The sequence below is a fragment of the Lathamus discolor genome, chromosome 5 (genome assembly GCF_037157495.1).
Source record: "Lathamus discolor isolate bLatDis1 chromosome 5, bLatDis1.hap1, whole genome shotgun sequence".
NCBI lineage: Eukaryota > Metazoa > Chordata > Aves > Psittaciformes > Psittacidae > Lathamus > Lathamus discolor.
This window is the reverse complement of record NC_088888.1, coordinates 43047817-43065612: the sequence shown is the minus strand read 5'-3', so window position 1 is coordinate 43065612 and position 17796 is coordinate 43047817. Positions and strand designations below refer to the sequence as shown.

The window sequence follows — 17796 nt, the reverse complement described above, 5'->3', positions numbered from 1 at the left end:
AAAAATTGTCTTTCACAGACAGAGTTTTCTCCAGATTTGACCTGAAAGTTTTACATTATCCTTGTGTTTTGCCTAATTTACCAGAGCTCCTTCTCAGAGGGTGGAGAGCTGAGATGTGGCAGTATCTGCCACTGTTGCACACCCAGAAAAGAAATTCAATTTATAATCAGTACCATTATAACACATTTAGACTTTATAAATACCAAGGGCAGGCTTACTTTCAGAGAAGCAACCAAAATGAACAGGACAATTTGCTCCACATCTTAACTCACAGTACAAATGCAGGCTTTGGTTCTAACAGCTTTATCACAGTGCTTTCTGCATAAGAATTTATATATAAAAGGGGCACACAACATGTGAATTAAAGAGGGCTCAGTCTTTGAACAACTAGCTGTAACTGCTTCTCCTCTTGTGGCGAGTCTCTTCATAGTGCATTAGGCTTCATAGGAAATTTAAAAAAGAAATTAATAGTAAGGCCTTTTGCAGTTAAGCATGACTTAATACCCTTTGCATGGAAAGAAATGTTTCTCTGCTGTTATTGATGCACTTTTTCAAATTATTATTGCAGCATATTCCCTGATGCCTTTCAAATATAAAAATTTAGGTTCAAATGCAACAAAAATACTTAAAACTATATTTTGAGATGCGTATCTTTAGGTTTAGAGAGAAAGCAGTATAAACCAGCCTGAGCTGCAAGCTTCTTTCAAACTAAGACATTTGAATGAATACAGCCCTTGTGTGAGGATGGCAATGGTCTAGGAAAAAAAGCATATACGAGAACTTCTGCAAGTTTTGCCACAAAACTGTCAGAAACACCTCACACCCGTCACATGAAACAGCAAATCAAATTTGTATAAAATATTTTAATGAAACATGCAGCAGTGATTCTGAGGAAGGATTGAAAATAGCAGAATAACAATAGTTTTTAGACATTTTCCTTGAAAACAAGTACCAAACTTTCAGATGTACTAATTTAAAGTTAATGGACCTTGAGAACAAGAAAATGGTCTGATTTTCATAAAGACTGAGTATTTTATAATTCCACAGATTTTAGTGGAAATCATGCATATTCAATTCCTTCCTTGTGTCAATCATCCCGCATCTTAAATGTCCACTTTGGTTCTATGAGATTTACTTATCCCTTATGAAAAACTGCCCTCAGTCAACAAGATCTCTTTATCGAAAGAGGACAAACGTCTTCTGTAAAGCTGAAATCCTAGCAGCTCACTGGTTCTTCTCCCTCATTATATACTTTAGTAATATCACGAATGATGGACTAGGGAAGGAGGGAAAGGTTACACAAAAATAAGTCCCTGATATTTAGATGAAAACACGCACATAATTCAGACTTGAAAAATCCTTCACAAAATCACAATGCTCCTTTCCTTCAATAATTAGTAAAAAAAAAAAAATAAAAAAAAAAAAATAAACTACTAACCTTCACTCCTGGGGTTGGGTTCTGTACCCCCTGGTGTTTTATCCGGCATCTCTGCAGACACAGGTTTAGGAAAACCTAATGGACCCAAAGCAAAGAAAATGTTCTCCATCAAAACCAGTACATTTCAGTAGGACCATTCCCCTGTTCCGTGATCCCCACAAGTATGGATTTTCTGTCTTCATCATTTCCGTGTTTGTATGTAAGATACACAAACAATCAAAACTCCCTAGAATCACAGAATCACAGAATCCCAAGGGTTGGAAGGGACCTCAAAAGATCATCTAGTCCAACCCCCCTGCAAGAGCAGGGTAACCTACAGTACATCACACAGGAACTTGTCCAGGCGGGCCTTGAATATCTCCAGTGTAGGAGACTCCACAACCCCCCTGGGCAACCTGTTCCAGTGCTCTGTCACTCTTACAGTAAAGAAGTTCTTCCTGATGTTAACGTGGAACTTCCTATGCTCCAGTTTACACCCATTGCCCCTTGTCCTATCACTGGCTATCACTGAAAAAAGCCTAGCTCCATCATCCTGACACCTACCCTTTACATATTTGTAAACATTGATGAGGTCACCCCTCAGTCTCCTCTTCTCCAAGCTAAAGAGACCCAGCTTCCTCAGCCTCTCCTCATAAGGGAGATGTTCCACTCCCTTAATCATCTTTGTGGCTCTGCGCTGGACTCCTTCAAGCAATTCCCTGTCCTTCTTGAACAGAGGGATTAACTGCAACACCATTAACAGAGTGCCCATACTCAGCCCTCTCTATGGAGCATGACCTATCATCCCCAGCACAAAACTTAGCAGGATTCAAATGCATGTTAAATGACCTTGGCATTTTTAATAATGGAACGGTAAATTCGATCATTCCATTGCTGCACACAAACCAGGATATTTATTGAACAGATTCAGAATTTCTACAGCTATAGAAGCAAGCTGTTTCAAGAATTCGTTTGGATAACCCAAAGCAACTTAAAAACTACTGTTCCACTAATGGCTTTGCAGATTTACCAATTTAAGCAGCTCTGCATTAAAAAGCCTCTGTGCTTAGAACAGCACATCTTCAGAACACTACCTAGAAACTCCATGCTGTGTAACGGTTTTCAGTAATGAAACAGTCTGTGAAATGTGTTGCTGTTCCCTAGATTTTTCTAAATTGCATTAATAGTACCAGAGCAGTTCAACCAGGTGTAAAAATGACAACACCCATACAGAGCCTTCAATATTTTCCTGTAGCACTGTCAATTCTAAGAATTATACCTGAAAACTGAGATCCAGTTATTGTCACTGACTAGTATCTTCATTGACTTCTTTAAAAAACATGGAAGCACATAGATTTTAAAATCTAAAGAGCATGCTTCTCCCTGTATCTCCCATAAATGCAAACCAGTTCCACACTGTTGCCAAAAATTGCAGAATATACTAAACAACTAAAAAAAACCCACCACATTTTTCAATAAAAAGGCCTATTATCACTCCTAGTCGTATCACCAACTAATGAAAATTTCTTTTCATGTAACCCTGATAAACTTAATTCTTGTAAGATTTGGTTTGCTTTTTTCCTCTGAGAGTTATAACAAAGCTAGTGGAAGGAAGGAAGATCTAAAGAAAGGAAATATAGAGCTCTTCATTTCTTTGATGTACCAAGTTTTGAAGTACTTAAAAACCAGAATTCAAAGTTTAGCATTCCTTTATTAATTTATTTATAAAGTTCCTAGTTCTAATCTAAGAAGGAAATCTCCAACAAATATTATTCATCACACTGGGAAAGTAAATCTCCCTCTCTCTGCCGTATGGCCAATCAGGACTCAGTAAAATCCAGCAGAGAAGCATCATGTAGCTATTAATTTGCTGGTAAAAAGTAATTCTTGCTGTACAAATAATCTCCATCCAGCAAAACAATCTTAGTGCAAAATTTGGGATACTACTACTAAAAATTTCGAGATCAACCTTGAAATAGGTATAAGGTTCTGTATCAGGTGCAATTTACAATACCTCATAAAAACAGTCCTGTTAGACCCTTCCGAATACTTTCGCAATACAGTTATTGATACAGCTTTGTCTCTGCATCTTAGGCAGAGCTATTCCCATAGTCCCTTCATATTTCTGAATTCATCACTCTATGCTGCTACCTATTGCTTACTCCTCTGACCGCTTTTTCACAGAACATCCCAGTAAGCCAACTTGAAATACATATGCATTCATAATTTATGAATAAACACAGCCATACTGTTTACATTTCTCAATTAAGCAAAACTCTTTAACAGTAACCAAAAACATTCAGATGTATGACCATGCATTTTCACAGGCCATAATCAGCCAGGGCCACCCAAACAGGCATACTGGGAGGTCCTAGTTCAAGAAATTTTTTGTTCCTTCTAGTCGATTGGTTTGCCTTAAGAATCCTGAGCTGCTAAAAATTCCAGATCAGCTTTAACATTATGAAAAAATAAGATCTCAGTTCTTTTAAACACCGGAACTAAATTAATAGCATGCTACAGCTGAATTCATTCAACATTCAAACATGAAAACATTCGAACTTATAGCACATCAAAGACAAAAAAGTACTTTAAAAAAGCTTGTTCAGGAAAAATACGGATTACCTGAATTTCACAGACATCTAGTCCTTGTCTCTTAAGCTAACTGTACTTGGCGAAGAAAATATTAAGGGTTTCCAAGTATTCAAAATAACTATTAATTGAAGAATCACAATTTTGAATTTTAAAGTTTTATAGAAAAATTTTAATTGGAGAGAACACTTCTGTGTCATTTTTGTTCTCTCAGCAATTTATCGCTGTACTCTAAAAAAGCATAAAGCAGCTTGAAAGAATCTTTTGTTCATCATAGGATTGTTTACAGCTGTAACCATGGAATTCAACTATGTATTTATGTTGAACAATGATCATCACTAACTGAAATCTAACCTGAACCTCCTTCTTTGTGTCAAATCCCTGGCCCTCAGTCTGCATCTGTTCCGAATAGCTGGAAGTGATCATACTTTAGAAAGTTGCTTGGATGTTTTCAGAAACTTTTCAAATACAGTGCCTTAGACCGACACTGTGTTTCTTTCCCATTTTCCAGAGGAGCAATCAGCATCAATATGAAGGTTCTGCTGTGGCCGCTATATCCCCAATAAACACACATGTTCCTTTAAAATATTGTATTTCATTTTTAAATGCATCCTTTGAGAAACAAAGGGGTCAGTGCTTTCTGCATTCAAATCAACACATATAAAGCAACTGTAGCCCTGAAGTTCCACATTACACACTGCGCTGTTAACAGTAAAGCCATCTGCTGGTTTGTTTTTAAACAGTATTTGGATGAGTTCTTCCTTTAAAAAAAAAAAAAAAGAAAGAAAAAAGCATAAGAATGCCTGGGAAGTAAATGGATACTAGTAGGGGTTTTAATATTAAGCATTTTGTAAACGATCAAGGACGCTTAGATGCCCAAACACACCCTGACAGAAGAATACACTTCTCAGGTGAACACTATTGGATGTTGCATTTCTGAATGCAGAACCACCCACAGAATGCCAAAGCCAGCACTTAGAATGTCCCAGGTTGCAGGACATACTGCAGACTCCAAGGAAGGCTACGGTAAAATTCCCACACACATTAACATGACCAGGATTTGACATTTGGCTGTTAAATACTGCATACATCTTTGTTAAAGAATAAGGACATCCATCCCAGATCTAGGTTTTGCCATTTGTTTGCCTATAAAATCCCTTCTGGGGCAGAAGCATTGCTGCTCTGAACCCCATGAGAATTGCTTTGATCCCAGGTCACATAAACCATAAAAGCAAGTTTATATGCTAACACTAACACATTTCTTTCACATGAACCAGGAACTGGCACTGAAAGAAACTCTAAATAACATGGACAGAAAGAATAGAAGTTATGAGGACACAAACCACTGTATGCCATCAAGACTTATTCCTGCTCCTATTTACCACCACCCCTCATCCATACCAAGTAACATAGCAATATCTGTTTAAGATTAAAGTGTTATTTCAAGTTAACATTTATTCCTTCAGAATTGCATAGAATTCAAATGGCTTTTTTCATTCCCTTCCTTTAGAGTTCTGGATGCGGGCATGCGCTTCCATTCTCTAACAGTCCTCTCCTTCGAAGTCCTACAAAAGCATCCTAGCTTTTTTTCCCCTTGCACATCAACACAGCCCAAAAATTTCCAAATCTAGGGTATATTTTGGTTGTTGAGTTTTGGTGGTGGTGGTTGGTTTTTTTTTGCAAGATGCTACACGTTTTGCTGATTTTCCCAAACTGGGTCACCTTTGCACCTCCTTTTCCACAGAAAGGCCAGTAACAGTGGCACTTAGACACAACCTCACCAAGAGGTGTGCTGGTCCAAACAAGACCTTCTGATGGAAGAGGAACAAAACCTCCTTTGCACATTGTTTACTCCATTGATGAAAGTCTGAGCAGCATCACTCTCTCTTGCCTTCTTCTTCAAACCAGCAGAAATCTAGAGCATCCTCTGCCTAGTTTCTGGAACTAATCATCCATATTGCAGCTACAATCCAAAAACACCTAACTTTTTCCCTATCAAGCAAAGACCAAATCACAGACTGCCTTTGTCATTTTCATTCTGCTTTACTGTAATTCAGTGTGTTTGAATGTGAAAAACATCACAAATGTTCTAGTATAAGGAATGAGCTGTCTGGCTCCGCTGTGGTTTAACTGCTATGCATACATCTTCTCCCTCCTTCAGGCTCTCCAGTAGCTTTGAATCCATTCCCAGTGCTATCCCAAGGCTTTGGTCATAGTTTTCCAAACCCACTAAAAGGTCAAGTTCAGCAGCTAATCACTGTGTTTCAGTCTGCAAGTCAAGACAGCTTATTTTTTTACAAAGTAACACATAATATGAGCTCTAGGAGAGAACGTGACATGGTATCTTCTCCTTCAAACTTTGGATAGAACAAACTTCTTGAAAAGATGAGTTATACTTAACATTTGGTCAGTGTCCAACCACATTGCACGACTCCTTGCTTAACAATGTATGTTGCTTCCACGCCAAGTGAAACAAGGAGGAAACCTTCCCCACAGGGTCTTCTCAAAGGAGGAAGAGAGATCAAAACCTTGACTGACACTCCCCAAATACCTTTGTGAAACATAAATTCAAAGCCTAAGCAGAAAGATGGCAGTTTTAATTGGTGAAATGCACGTATCTGCTTCTGATGCATTAACTCTGAGTTGACCACAGCAATTTCTGAGCTCAGAACAAGCAACAGCTTTTAGACTCAAGTTGTTTCAGTGCAGGTTGTATGAAATTACTCTGTATAATTAATCACTGTTATTTTTCTTTCTGTAAAAATGAACTGTAAATGAGGAGCTTTGAAAATATCCTCTTTTATACACACAACTTTTATACACACAACTTTGCTAAAGACCACATTGCATATAGTCACACTGTACTGCAGAAAGCTGATAGAAAGCAGCCCAACGCCACTCCTGTGATGCTGTGAAATCCTGACTGCGCTTTCCCATGGTGATGCATCTGCGGAGTACAAAAGCACCCATTCCAGCAAGGCTCCCGCAGGTGGCACTAGCTGCTCCTCAGTGCCACACAGGGCTCAGCACATAGTGCTTGCAGCAGAAACTGCCTCTCGCTTCTGGCCAGCATGCCAAGCAGAGACTATAAATCCGTCTAGAGTTCAGATACCCGAATCACCCTGCTTACCGCTCAAGTCTGGATTTGGACAACCCAGCAGCTAAGCCACTATACCAACCTCTTGCTTATTTCAGAACTTCCTATCATCAGAACAAACCACAGTTCTTGCCTAAAGCACTGGGCGTTTTTCAATTTAGATACACATATATCACTTTTCTCATGCCTTTGTGCAGTGCACATTACTCCCAGCAGCCCTCCCAGGCCTTCACAAAAGTTAAACACACACACACACACACACACACACAAACAAGCAAAAAACCAAACCAAACCAAAACTCCATCAAAAGATTGTGTTTCACTCACACACTGTAGGTCACTCACTTCAGACACTCTTTTGAATCTAAGGTTGAGAAAATAGACAGACTTGAGTATGGTGGCTCAGCACAGGACATGTCTGGCATGTGCTCTGATGAAAAACAAGGAAAAGAGGGAAAAGTAGCAAGACATTTAGGGACTTAGAGGCAAGTCCAGGCACAGAATGCATTAGTACAGCCATAGCAAGTCATAGCTGCCAAGTATAGCTATCGTATCACAAAATACTGCTGTCATCTACCAAAGAAAACTGCTACTCAACAAGAAAGTGTATTCTACACAAACCGTTTTCAGAGCAATTTAAGCAATAAGACCATTGTAGTGTATTTCACCTAGTCACTCCACAAAACCCAACCAAGAGCATAGTTTTCGTTACTGAAATTTATAAATACAGAGATTAAATATTTTAATTGAGCTACCATTACACTGTTTTCTGATTTTTTAGGTAACAATAGTTCTACTGTTAAGTGCTAGCTAGGGCTACAAAAAAAAAAAAAAAAAAAAAAAGTGAATTTGAAACAAACTCATTTAAAAAGAAAACAAATGCCTCAGGCACAGAGAACATGCAGTCAACATTTTCTTTACTAGAAGAGTTTATTTCCAGTACTATTAAATTGTAACTCTTCAGTAATGCACATATCAAGTGCTGAAACAGCACAAAAAAGCATTATGCATATACACCAGCTACAGTGCTAAAGAGTCTAAAGGATTTTAGGGTACAAGTCCTCCTATTGCAGGAACAGACAAACCCATAGCCGAAACCATGACATATGCCATGACCTTTTCCTTGGCAAATTCTTCAGTACTGTAAGAACTTAACACAGCCATTTTATCATGTCACCTGAGGGAGCACAGCCCGTACGGGTTAAAAAAAAAAACCTGTAAGGTTTTAGTTGATATTTTCACTGGTCACTTACATCTCCTCTTACAAGATGTTTTTCTTGAGGTTTTTCTCATGAGAAATACAATTGCAGATGCACTAGGTCACTGTTTTGAATAGACTTAGTTCTAGTGAGGTGCGCAGCATAAACCTCACTACTGGGACAAAAGTTCTGGTTTAATAAACTCGAAAAAAAGCATTCCATGGCTGGATATGAAGCTGTCAAACCTCAGCAATAACAAAAGTTGTTCTACAGTGCACGTGGTTAAGGAAAGGAAACTGAAGAGGAAAGCATTTCATCAGTGTTGATCTCAGAATTACCCAAGCTCCTTTTCAAAGCTCTGAACTTTTCTGCAATTAGGAGAGATGCTGATTTGGCTGATAAACAGTCATGCAGATGCACACATGTAAAGTTTCCCTCTTTAGTCTTTTCCACATCCAAGTCTTTGGTGCTCAGCAGCTGCAGCTTTAAATTCCTGATTGAGGGCAAGGGCTGCTGCTGCATTAATTAAAAAAAAAATAATCCCAAAACAATTAAAAAGCTAACCAAAGAAACAACCAGGGGCAATAACCCAGCTAGCATCCTAACGGTCAGTTTGTAATCCTATTTTCTGTTAGACAGGAGAAAACAAACGAAACCAAAATAACTCCACACTTGTACCTGGCATACATAGTGAAAAGCCCCTAATACCTACTTTCACAGGCTTGATGTCTCCTCCAAATTGCTTTTCTATTACAGATATTGTGTGGTAGCACTTAAATAGTTCTTTTTTTGCCTGAAGCCTGTGCTTAGGATATCACTACACAGTGCCTTGGAAAAAGGCCACTGTTGTGCAAATTTATCACTTCACCACAGGCTCAAATAGTGAAGGAAATGAAATCAAAACAGGCTGTGAGGAAGCAAAGCTGTTAGAGCACAAACAATCCAATCAGTGCAAGCAAGCCAAATCACAGTGGAAGTAAATTATAATATGCAAGCCTTAAATTAATTTTAATCCAGGTCTATGTGATGGATAAATATTACTCAGCGATGGATAACACCAGTGGATTCCAATATATCTGAAGAATTTTGTTACTATGGAAGAAACATACCGTTTCTGCTCGCATTTCACCTCCTGACACTTCCTTTTTGCATTTCCATTTTTGTTACTGGAAATTTCTTGACACTAAGCTGAGTGTCACACCCATTTTACAGAAAAAGGGAAACAACTTTGCCATCCACTTAGTAAGGCCATCAGGCTGCATATATTATGTATGGTAGCGTCTCCTGAAATCACAACACTGTGATAATAATGAAGGTTTTTCTGGGGTTTGTTTTGCTTTAAATGAAAGCTTTATAACCCTCAAAGAGAAACTTTTGATATTTTAAGGTCAGTAGAAAACCTAATATCTATGGGACAAACAAAATTCATGCGTGTTTTAACTTCATGTAGGGCCAGAGTCAAGGAGCTGAGACAAGGAACATCCTCTTCCTAAACTCATAACCAGTAGGCAATGTAAGCCTTGAAACCACATTCGTGCACAACTTGACAAAGAGATAAGGTACATCCAAAAGCAAATACTCAAAGACTACAGAACAACCCAATGCTTCTTAAGAATATAAATATAGACAAGTACATTTTAGACTCAGCTGGTTTATGGGTATTTCTTCTCTTTGCCTAAATACATGTTTCTGAAAGCTCCCTATAAAGAAAAGAAAAAAGACAAGACAAACACAAAATGCAGCTCTGCACCAAATCAAAATCAGAGGTTTATTTCTCTCACGTGCACATTTTTCAAAGCATCACTGTTGTTTTTTTCCAATTTCACTAACAACAGAGCAATCAGCATGTATCAAGTCCAGCCAAGCTGTTTTACCTCTTCTACAAAATACTTGTAATATGTTTGGCTTCATTATATATTTTCAAAGAAATAACTTTAGATCTCATTATATTAAAAAACCCACAGAACAAAAGATCATACTGACGAAAGACGAAAATGTCAGAGCTGTCCAAAAGGTCCATTTACTTTGATAAAAAAAATTTCCTAAACAACATTAATTCCGAGGAAACAAGAGAGAAAGATATTTTTCCCCTCGACTGTAAACTCCTTTGGAGAACTATAGAGATGGAGGGGGAAAAAAATAAATAAAAAGGACACAAAGGAGTATTTGGTTTGGCATTGCTGACACGTGTTCATGAAGGGGAAGCCTACTTAAAACCAGGATAATGGATAACTATCACTTTACATGTGGATCCTTTACTACATTTCTTTCCATAACACACAGTGACTCCGATATGTTTTGCAAGGAAAGGAATGGGCACAAGTTCTCCCTCAGCAGAAGGGCTCATACGAAGCCCATTTATCCTTTCAATTTTTTTTCCCTCAACTGCAATTGCCCGAGCATGGTATTTCTGCTGAAATTAGAGGTTTAGACCCGTGCTTTGTAATTAATAAACAAGTAATACTCAGTTGGCTTTTCCAGGAACTGTCATTTGGATGGCTGGCCAACATAGAGCCATGCATAGCAAAGTTACTTACATATACCCTGTGAAACACGTTTTTTTCCCCACAGCCATCAGAAAAAGTCCATCTGACCTTTTGACTACAGTAAAGTGTGATTAATGAAAGTTTCTGGGGTTTTGTTTTTGTCACAGAGCATATAACATTAGGCAACAACACAGAAAATAGCAAAAAGAGTCAGCAGTTAAAGTTTTCTGAGCCTTGACATGTTCCAGTTGCCCGAACGCCTAGCCTGGCTGGCCCCCAGTTTTGGCTCAGTCAGCTGACGGCAGGACCATTTCATGCTCCTCCAGCTTTTCCTTCTCCCTGCTTTGAGAATACATACATCTGTGTGTATGTGTATATATATATATATATGTACATATTTATATACACACTGCACACACATGGAAAAAAAGGAAATTAATAACAGAGAAATTAACAGTGCTGTGCACATTCACTTTGTCCAAATGAATGGTCTCATAACTCAGACTGGGACATTTCCTGTAAAAACACTCCATTATTTATTAAGGCACTCTGGAGTGCAACTGTTAAAGCGTGGCTCGCAGACAACATATTTTCTAGAGCCAAAGTTTGCAGCTATCTACAGGACACTGAACAGTTGTGATAGAGAAACCAGGGCCTTCTCACTCTGTGTTAGTTTTAAATAACATGTCCCCAGTTCAGCAGAGCTCTGTAACTGCAAGCTTAGTCCTATTCATTTTTGTGGCACTGAAATGCACATGCATACTGCAGAGTACAGAGAAACTATACAGTTTCAAATAATGCTCATGCTTAATCTCTGTCAAACCACAGGCTTTGTATATACATACATAAATATAAATACATGCATATATTCTTTTCATAAAAAGAAATACGGAATATAAAACTAAACATGACTAAAAAGAGAGGAAATTATTTCACTCACCTATGATCAACACAAATAGAGAGCCTAGAAGACTAAAACTGGTAAAAGGGAAACCACACACAGTAACCATCTTTAACCTGCTACAATTTCCAAAGGAATCTGAATTACCTTCTTGAGAGAAGTGAGAGAAGCAGCTGACGAGCTGCTAAACAAACATTTCTTTTGGGTTGAAATGCAGTATTCTCTAGACAAGGAAACTCCCCCTATAATGCCATAAACATACAAAGCTTCTTATCTCCAGCATGCTTTCTTCAGAAAGCTGGATTAATTGCTAAATGTTGCATCGCCAAATGCAGACCTCCACTGGCCTCAGATGAGAACACTAGTTCCATTCAGAAAAAACACATGGGGAAAAAATAACTTACAAATGTTATAGTTGGAAAGGTGATCTCCTTCAGCTGAATGTTTTTCCCCTTTCTACATCTGTCTAAGCAACATGGTTTTGACAAATCATGTGTTTTTAAGTAATTCTCCAAGTCCACATTCTCCTCTCTTCAACTTCTTGCACCAGTGATGAAGGTCACCTTTCCATTTTCATCACACTGAAGACTGAAGCTTTTTCTCCTTCTACATAGTAGGAAATCAGAAACAAATCATGCATTCAGCATCCAGCTTTCCTTGATCCAGCTGGGATGCCAGAATTACTGTTAGAGGGATGTCTCTATCCCCACCAAGTGAAATTTTACTAGATGGATCACATGTACTTCAACAACTCTAGAAGGCAGCATAAAGGGTAATCAAGTATTTCATTTCTATCTTGAAAAGATTATGAAAAAGAGCGAACAGCTACATAAAGGAATTCACTTTTTGTCATAAAGAAGGTTAAAACTAATATAGTATCCCAATTATGTCAAGAAGTTTCAAAGGACATGTAAAGATTGCGCACTGTAATAGAAGTGTGGTGGGATACTAATAAGACAACCTCACAACTCACTGTACCTTAAATCCTATAGTAAAAACTGTACATGAAATCTAATAGCAATAAGAAATCACCAGAAACACCTGTTTCATTTTTATAATGTGTATAATCAACACTGTGGTTCCAAACGCAACTAAGATTCACAAGTTACAGTGTTTTCCCACTTTCAATGCAATACCACTCTGCAGTACAATGGAGATGAATGCATCTTCTCAGCTATGCCAATTTATGTAAACACTGAACAAATTCAGGCTACAGGAATATATTTATTTATTTATTTATTTAATGAAGCTAAGCTTTGCATTTTATTGGTCATTTAATCTAGTACTGGAAATCAATACAAATAAGGGCAGGGTTGGTATCTCTGAATAGGTCTGACTAAAGTAAATATTCAAGGGGATATTAGTCAAATCAGTACCAAGAGCTTCAGCCAGTTTCCAGAGCCTTTTGAATTCTCATAGTGAAGCCCAGTGAATTCAGATGAAAGTTCCTTTTCTTCCACTTTTAAGGGAAGAAATAACTTAAGTGAACCTTCTGCAAAACAGCCTCCCAAGTTTAGTAATTGGGGAACAGACCTAAAGCACTGCCAAGACACACACAACTCAGCATTTATAAACCTTAATGTTTTATTCAAATATTAAGTACTGATGTACTGAACCAAAAAACACAGAGGTATTCCAGTAATGCTGTTTCAAGTTATGTAATTCCATCCTTGGTACATAAAAATCCCAGTTCCTCCATTCTTGCTGCCTAGCCCACATTTTGTACTCTGAGGGACACAGGCACGTGGGGTGCATACTAATGACACCGAGTTCCTGCTGGATCTGATGAAAGGCACAGCCAGGCAAGAACACCACCTGGCCCTGCCTCAGCTCTGAGATGATGTCAGCCTATTCAGCAGGGCAACAGAGGAAAGAAAAAAAGTCCCTGCTCTATTTCAAACACACACAAAGGGCCAAGTATATTACCACAAAAAGCAGGAAACCACTCTATCTCATCAACAAATGATGATTCTGCGGCCCTCTGATCCTTACTGCATTTAGGCAAGAGAAATAAGTAGAAGGAGAAGCATTTGCTCTCTTTAGATTTTGTGGCAGTTATTTCCACCTCTCTCACCCTAACCCTGTCACTGGCCCCATACCCCATGCAGTATTCCCAAGGGTATCACCAGCCCACTATTGCTTTTTGCCCAACAGTTGCCACCATGTGCTGACCCACCAGGATATGTCAATTTAGCCAGTTCTGGATTACTCTGTTTTCTTTATGTATCTCAAAATATCTATCATACCCAAATCATACCAGCGAATATGACCATCTTCTTCCAGGCCTGGCAACATTCTTAGACACATCTGAATTTAATGCAGATATAACCCTGTAGAACTGCTATCTCAGGTCACCTATAGAATGATAGAATGGTTGGAAAAGACCTTAAGATCATCTCGTTCCAGCCCCCCTGGCATGGGCAGGGACACCTCACACTAGACCATGTCACCCAAGGCCCTCTCCAATCTGACCTTGAACACTGCCAGGGATGGAGCATTCACAGCTTCCTTTCCTGTTCCAGTGCCCCATCACCCTCACAGCAAAGAACTTCTTCCTTATATCTAACCTGAACTTCCCCTGTTTCAGTTTAAAGCCATTACTCCATGTCCTTCTTATGCTGAAGGCACTAGAACTGCACACAGTACTCTAAGTGGGATCCCACAAGTGCAGAGGGGCAGGATCACCTCCTTCGACCTGATGGTTACACTCCTTTTGATGCAGCCCAGGATACGGTTGGCTTCCTGGGCTGCGAGCGCACACTGCCAGCTCATGTTAAGTTTCTTGTCACAAACTTTTCTGAAATGCTTCGAGCATTTCTCTCTTCAATTTTGCTTGAATTTCACTACAGACTCCAAAGTTTAAAAGAACTCTGAATGAAGAGACAGATGCACACATTATCACAAAAAACAGAACAGGCAGCAGAGAAAAAAAAAAGATAACCATACTCTCTGGAGAGCAGAAAGCATAATTACATTCAACTGAACTATTCTTCCTTCATGTGTATTCTACCAGCAGGGTTCACGTCTACATTTCAGTCCTGACCTCTAAAATGGATCAGCTATAAATCTTTCAAAAAGCATAACTCTCTGTCTCTATACCTGTGGACACCTTTCTCTGCAACATCCCAGTTCCTGCCTAGCCCAACAACTGGTGGATGCCTCCTTTGCCTGTGTTGGAGTGAAAGATGTCCCACAGGAAGAGTTCAGAGGCAGCTGCCCAGCTCTCCTGTAGAAAGAAATATGGTCTCATGGCTGTTCCAGACGCAACTCTGAAGTTTGGGAATCCCTGTGATACCAGCAAGCTAATGCCAGCATGAAATATGAAGCAGAACCTTAATGCAAGAGATTTTGTAGTCTGGGGGCTTTTGAGGGGCTGAGTTTTTAAATCAAATTCTGGTAGTTTAAGCAAAAGCCATTAAAGTTTGGGGAAAAGCTGCAATGAATCATAACTATTACAAAACAAAGGCCAAATTTTTCAGAATTGGTTAGTCATTTACCCTGATTTGTAATAAATGGGAACCCAGCATACTTAAAAAAAAAACCTACAATGTAGGTTGAAGTAACTACCAAACTCAGAATTATCTGTTAATTTTGAAAGTTTTGAGAGTCTTACACCTAAGTGTAAGAAAAGTTTGATCTATTTTAAACCATGTGCCCATATGGTCCTTCTGTCAAATCATTTTTATTGTTTGGCTTTATTTGCAAAACAGATGTGGGGGGAACAACCACAAACAAAATCAAAGAATGAGGTTTGGATTATGTAAGCCCTGGAGGGCTGAATTAACATAACTTTCATAATGTGTCTAGAATAATTTTGTCTTTTTCCAAAGTTAGCTGCCAGCAAAGTTTACAAACTCCTCTATTAAATTCATTTGTTGTAAAAATTACTACTTTAAACAGATTACCTGTAACTGCCAGCTTTGTATCTCTGAAGCTGAAGATTCAGCATATTTCTCTAAGGAAGTAAGTGAACTGCTCCACTTTTCAGAGAAGTAATTACAAAACCATAATTTTCCTTTTCCAATTTAAGCATGTATTAAAACTGAAATAGTAAAGTCCGCTTCAACCACACGCATGTTTTGTGGGCTTTTATTGCAGCTTTGCTCTTTTTTTCTGCCCTGCAAGTACTCTATCAAAGATCTACTCTAACTGACGTAGCAGAGTGCTTATTGGGCAAGATTATAAAACACCAAGTGAAATAAAGGCTTTCAAACTTTCAACTAAAATAAATGAAAAAACGTGTATTAGAAAGAACACTAAAATGCCCTACAGATTCAGAACTGGAAGGAGATGGCACACAGGTTCTACAGTGCCTGATTATCAGGCAGTATTTTACATCCCACTTTTCCTCTGGGCTGCTTGTGCCCGCACCCCAGAAGGGCTGTGCTCTGCTTAGGAATAAGTGTGAGCCTGCTGTTGTAGACAGTAGTGAAAACCCTACTCCAAATGGCATGAATTAAGTACTGACACTTTGAAATACATTTTGAAAGACTTCAACCCTCTCATTCATCCTATCATAGCAAAAGACCATGCACACTGGCATCTTCAAGACATCTAACATGAACAGCACCTTTGCAATCCTAGATTAACATACATGAATCATCAAGGCAAAATGATTTGTTTACTTTTAGTGATATAGATCAATGTCAGGAAGTACAATACTATAGAGATACTAAAATATTTGTGTTACGCCTATTTATAAAATATGTTTACATTATGCTTTCCACATACACGAAATGAAGTTCAGACAGAGAATTCATCTATGTGTACTGCCAATTCATTTTAAGGAAACGCCCAGCTACTAATCTTACTTCCAGCAAGTATGCAGCAGACTTGCATCCCTCATCTTGAAAACCAATATCCAAGCAGGTAGGCTCATGCAGGTGAATTTCGTGCCTCTGTCATGTATAGTTATTTACACGACAGAATGTACTCAAGTCTCAATATCCTTACATCTTATAAAGGTACAGATAAGACAAACTATGATTTGACAATATCAAGAAACATACCTTACTTTCAGTGTTGAAAGGTTGTAAAACAGCTTTATGAGAATTATTGTTTCAGGCATCTAAACTACATCTTGGGTTACAACCTAGGTACGTGGGATGAATAGCAAGAGGGACAATGAGCTGTGGACTCATGTGATTCTCTCACATGCCCTGTTGCACCACAGCAGATGAAGCACAATGGCACTTGTGTGTGGCTCCTCCAGTCCCCAGAGTGAAAAGCGTTTAGGGGTTTTGCTTACCATCTCTTTTGTGAGGTGTGGGAGTTGAATCAAAGCTGTTCTCAGGTACAGAAAACAGGTAACAACATTGAACGGTAAATTTGGTTGGTAGTGATTTTTTAAATTTGTTTGTGCCGAGCATTCCCACTCCACCGGACAAGCAGTAAACTTCCACCCCTGGAAGATGGTCCTCACACACACAAAAAATTACATGCATTTTATAGTTTCATCCAGCTTTTATTTCTTGTTCTATGCTTAGTCACAATACAGATATTAAGGTTAGCACAAGCATGCTACCGCAGGCATGGCTGCGTCTCTTGAAGGCTGCTGGACATTAACAACCCTACAGATGGTCATTACTCTAAACTCCCCACCCTCCATCATCATTAATTCAGTAGCAAACTCATTTCAAGGGGCTAGCCCCAATTCATAAAGAACTCATTGTCCTGGCCAAATTAACAGCTTTAGGTCTTGTATTACCAGATGTGCTTCAGAGAGACAATAACATTTTAAATTATAATGTGCTGCTTAAAGTCCACTTCGGTGTCATTTCTCATAAATATTGGTGTATGAGACAACCACGTATTCCCAAAATAAACACAGAAAACTGTATTTTTGGTTTATATTCTAGACGGATTTGGCACAAGTGTCCTCAATTATCCTACAACCCACTTGATCAAAAGCTCTTTACTCTGAGACTAAAAGTGGCACATAGTCTTTTGAAAAGTTTCACTTCACCCTGAAAATTAATAAAACCTCAACACTGATGTGTCCAATAGAGACAGGCAGTTATGGTGCCCATTACATAAGCAACACAATTTAGACTAATAATAATAATAAAGAGGACAAATCAAATTTGTAAGAATTGCAGTAGATCAACT

General features: G+C 38.6%; 1 protein-coding gene across 3 annotated transcripts in view; it reads right to left on the bottom strand.

Moving 5' to 3' along the window:
• PLEKHG1 (pleckstrin homology and RhoGEF domain containing G1) overlaps window positions 1-17796 on the bottom strand; it is a 141429-nt gene that overhangs the window by 99747 nt on the left and 23886 nt on the right. For all 3 annotated transcript variants that reach the window (XM_065680555.1, XM_065680553.1, XM_065680554.1), the window contains exon 2: window positions 1439-1513. In XM_065680555.1, coding sequence (XP_065536627.1) covers window positions 1439-1487 — 49 coding nt within the window. In that variant the 5' untranslated portion in view covers window positions 1488-1513. The remainder of the gene's footprint in view (window positions 1-1438; window positions 1514-17796) is intronic.